Source organism: Cibotium barometz, chromosome 1 (genome assembly GCF_041138505.1).
Source record: "Cibotium barometz isolate CiBa-2024 chromosome 1, ASM4113850v1, whole genome shotgun sequence".
In the NCBI taxonomy this organism is placed as follows: Eukaryota; Viridiplantae; Streptophyta; class Polypodiopsida; order Cyatheales; family Cibotiaceae; genus Cibotium; species Cibotium barometz.
Window position 1 is genome coordinate 22036194 of NC_141046.1, and position 4326 is coordinate 22040519.

Below are 4326 nucleotides of genomic sequence, written 5' to 3' on the forward strand. Positions count from 1 at the left end.
TACATTTTACATCACATGTACATGTAACTAAGAGGAGATGGGAGTGAGGGAAAATGAGGCATGCCTGGTGAGGAAGCAAGCAAAACACACGCGCACGAGAAAAAACGTAAAAAAAAGAGAGGTTTTGTTTTACTGTAAAAACCTGTGCCGTCGATATATGTGTTGAAATAAGCGTCAAAAAAAGCGTCGAAATAAGAGTGGAAAAAAGCATCGAAAAATACGTGGGAAATAGCGTGGAAATAAGAGTCAAAAAAATAAAATTTCCACGCTATTTTCGACGGATATTTCGACGTTCTTTTCGATGCTAATTTCGACGATCACTATCTTTCATTGAAATGCAAAATCTTTCCAGATCTTGCGTGCCCCCGATATTTCAAACATGGTGGAAACTAAGCGTCGAAAACAATAATTCTCTTGTAGTAGTGATTAATGTTCTAAAGTCCAAAATCATATGCTAACGTTAAGGAGCTCAATTAATTAATTAATGTTCTAAAGTTCAAAATCATATGCTAATGTTAAAACACGCACGGACGTCAAGGTTTCGATTTTTTTTTAACTCTCCATCTAATTCAAAGCCAAGCTTCTAATTTTTTTAATTAAAAAATGACCATCAAATCATATGCTAACGTTAAAACACGCATAGTCAGAAATTTTTTTAAACTCTTCGTTTGCTTCACATACTTTATCTCTGTCTGATTCAGAGCCAAGCTTTTGATTTTATTTTTTTACAACCATCGGATGCTCTCTCTCACAAACAACATTGCATATAAGGCGAATCGCTTTCTCTCTCACGGATTGGAGGCCACAACCTCAAAATGGCGACATCATCTCTCCTTTTTTTATTTGAGGGGATTAAGAAAGATCGAGACAAACTTGAGAATTAGAAAAAAAATTGCGTCGCATCTCCACACCTTAGACACTAAGGTCACTTCATTTCTCACTCCTAAAGTTATACCACCTCAACAAATCAATTAATCCCAAAACAAAAAAATTTGGCACCCATATTCTCTAGCAATGCTATATGTTGAATATGTTATTTTTAACAAACGTAGCTAAAAACAGGTGCTTTGCTACTTCTATATTGATTTTTTCAATCGCTACCTAATATCACTACATGCCCTATGTATTGTATTAAACGTGTGGAAACTATATTTTATGGAGCATAAATTATAATTTTGAACAAACATTTTCTTCACACACTTTAACTTATAACTAAAACTGAAGATTTTTTATTAACTTATAACTAAAACTTAAGAAAGAATTTTGAGGAGGTATTCTTCGTTCTCCGTACAACTTCAGACAGCTTTCAAAAAATGAGTAGGCTAAGCTGAATCTATCACTTCCCAAACCCTGAGTTAAACGGATTGGCGTCCTCCCGGGAACCATGAAGGGCAACGAGGACTGAAATAGCTTCCTATCACTCTGGCATTCATGAGTTCGACTATGGCAACAGACTTGACGCAGCGTGGAGCCTTGTATTGATTAATGGACGCTCCCCTACTCAAGCAATAGTCCATGAGGTGATCAAACGTACCGAGTCTTACAAGTCTAATCTCAAGGGGTCCGATAGACTTGTCAGAGGCACGGCCTTGACGGTACACAGTGTCCAGGTTTTCCTCAATGGTAAGGCAGCACTTCTCGAGTATGTCCTGAATAGAGTCAGCTACTTGATCTGCGCAATGAAACTGCACCTCCCAGAAGAGAACATAGTGACCCGGAATTCTGGAGAGGTCTGCGAAGCTGGTGTATTCCATCAGCCTAGCAAGGTTTTGGTCTAGATGCATGGTCGTTGCCGCTTCGATAGCCCGATGAAGCGTGTCTTCATCCGTCTTGTCGGAATCGATGCTGAGGGCAACGTTTTTCCGGCAAACGAATTGGAATTGTGGAGCGTTGTTGTGAAATCCGGTGACACGAAGAATGTCCCCCACCCTGTAACGATAGAGGCCTGGAGCAAGAAGGGCGCCAGTGATCAGCATATGTACTCAAAAAGAGGGTTCTAAGAGTGAGCCAGAAAGCAAGTGACATAGTGCAAGGGCTCTACAATTCATCTCACCTGCATATGTAGTAACCACAAGCTCGTATTCTTGGCCGACTTGAACATCGACAAGCTCCACGAGATAATCTGAACCGCTGATATGCTGGGGAGTATTCAAGGTGCGGGTAACTACCGGGATAAACTCGAAGTAAGCCATGTTGGGGACGAGGGTGTAGGAAACATCGGAAGGTTTGCAAAGGGGGTTGAGGTTGACGCCGAAGTAGCATTCGGAAGAGGCATACATGGTGCAGACGAGGGGGAGGCCACCACTGTAGAAATCAAGGGTGGGGATGTACTGCGCCATGGCACCCGTCACGATGACGTCAATGTACTTGGTGCGGGGCCAGAGGCGTAGAATGACCCCTTTCCAGTTGGATTTCTCTTCGCAGCTGGCGCAGACATGGGCGATAGTATCCGCCAGCTCCGGGTTGGGACCCGTGGAGTTAAGCAGTTTCCATACGGCGTTTCTGGCGGGCTCATCCGTGATGGCGTCGCTCAGTTGGCCTGTGCGAATGTCATGGCAGAGCTGAGCCCAATGGTCCTCTAGGAAGTGGATGGCCCGGAGGAAGCCCGATGCAAAGACGGCGCCCATCCTCAGCACGTCCGCCCGCTGCAGCAGCCCGCACAGCATCTGGCAGTACATGCTCTGATAAGGGTCCGGGCATAGCACAGTCTCGTTAGGACTCGTGTACACACTGTAAGGATCGTATGGACGTTCTGTGAACCAGTGGCTCTTGTAGTAGCTTGTGAGAACAGGACGAGCGAGCAAGCCCCCCGGAGTCTTCACCTCTGACTTGATGAAGTAGAAGTACATGCCTTTCCCCTTATCCAGGTCCGGAACATACCTGAGACGATTGCGCGTGGATTAGAAACGGATTCACGAACTGTGTGTGCCTTACAACATAGCAGAAAATTTGTATATTATGTTAACTTGAACTGAGCAAGTCCTTACTGGTTCATGATGGGCATCAGAAAGCTGTAGAGGAGGCAACGCCTTTCAAATTCGTCATGTATCGTTGGCATCAACTTGCGTTCTCCCGCAGAGGTGCCAGAGCTGCATGCAAGACGCAACATCAATAATTGCGTGCTTCTTTCTGGTCACAGCTTCAAAACAACCAATTACAACAAAGGACTCAGTGTAAACTCCGCACCTGGTGAGGAACTCGGAAACTGGGTAGGCTGAGAGTATAGGTGATGTATCCCCGTTGGCTATGCGTTGAATCTCGGGCTGAAGATCCTCGTACATGATTACAGGGAGCAGCGCCTTGAAGCTCTCACGATCAGTCCTTCCGTCGAGGCCGAACCTCTGAAGGTATTCTGTGCGCGCGTTCCTCTTGAGTATGGCGGAGAGAGTCTCCACTTGCACACTGTCTGCGTGAAGGGTAAGGCTCTCGATGAGGTCGAGAGATTCCTGATCTTTGCTGGGCTGAATGGCCTTCGAATTCACTATGGTAGAGGCCGTGGATTCGGGGAGGTCAGCTTGAGCCATCTTTCTTGACGATTGCAAGAAGGCCGGGCACAGGAAATGTCTGGTACGAGTGGTGTTGAGATTGTGCAGGCTGCAAGTGCGTGTGAACGATGTAGGGCTGGATCGCCTTAGTATGTGGAAAGCTAGAGCTGCTAGAGAGAAGATGCTAGTTGTATGAATATTGCAGGTTTAGTAAGTATTTATAGAGAAAGTCTGCGAGTGAAGGCCACAACTAATTGGGGCAGCCGGATGAAAGGCGCGGTACGTCTGCACAGGGCCAGGGGTCGTTATCTATGTGTAGGGTGTGAAGCAGGCAGCGAGCGACAACGGACGGAGAGAACCCGGCTCTTGTCACCCTGATGAACCGACAACGCGTACGTTTTCCTGGCAATTGGAAATGGCCAATTGTTAGGCCTCTGTTGAGCTTCTAGTACTAGTATCTTTGGAGTCATCGATAGACTAGTCTTCCATGACAAAAACAAAAAACAAAAAAAAAAAAACAAGACTCTAGATAATGGGTTGAATCACTGGTGGTTTTTTTTCAACCTTTAAAATGAGTAGGTTTAATTGGGATTTACATTTGAAAATCACAGCAAATTGTATAAATATAGAGATTTATAACTAAAATGTACAAATTTCAACTCAGAAAACCAAGAAAATTACACTGTAAACTAGGTTACAGGTGGGCTGAACAATAGTGTCGTGACTGCAAGGCTTTACTGTATTGAATTTCAACTTCCATGCAGTCATGCACGAGGGAGCCAGCTCGAGACTTTTCTTGAGGTAGCCTGAAGTTTGAACAAGGCAAGCTAAGCCTCGAGAG

The 4326-nt window shown here is 44.8% G+C and overlaps 1 protein-coding gene across 1 annotated transcript; it reads right to left on the bottom strand.

Moving 5' to 3' along the window:
- Nucleotides 1-1206: 1206 nt before the first annotated feature.
- Nucleotides 1207-3662, bottom strand: LOC147641738 (indole-3-acetic acid-amido synthetase GH3.5-like). The gene is made up of 4 exons (XM_086799003.1): nt 3187-3662; nt 2988-3089; nt 2054-2880; nt 1207-1945 (listed from the first exon to the last, which is right to left on the bottom strand). Exons 1-4 carry the CDS (start codon nt 3522-3524, stop codon nt 1356-1358), a joined length of 1857 nt encoding a protein of 618 aa, XP_086655129.1. The 5' UTR covers nt 3525-3662; the 3' UTR covers nt 1207-1355.
- Nucleotides 3663-4326: the final 664 nt, after the last annotated feature.

What these genes read in the sequence shown, in the direction of transcription:
- LOC147641738 (XM_086799003.1), bottom strand. Translation starts at nt 3,524, where the DNA reads ATGGCTCAAGCTGACCTCCCCGAATCCACGGCCTCTACCATAGTGAAT. An exon ending in GTTTCCGAGTTCCTCACCAG is followed by an intron (nt 3,090 to 3,186) that starts GTGCGGAGTTTA and finishes TCTTGCATGCAG; the next exon opens with CTCTGGCACCTCTGCGGGAG. An exon ending in CTGATGCCCATCATGAACCA is followed by an intron (nt 2,881 to 2,987) that starts GTAAGGACTTGC and finishes CAATCGTCTCAG; the next exon opens with GTATGTTCCGGACCTGGATA.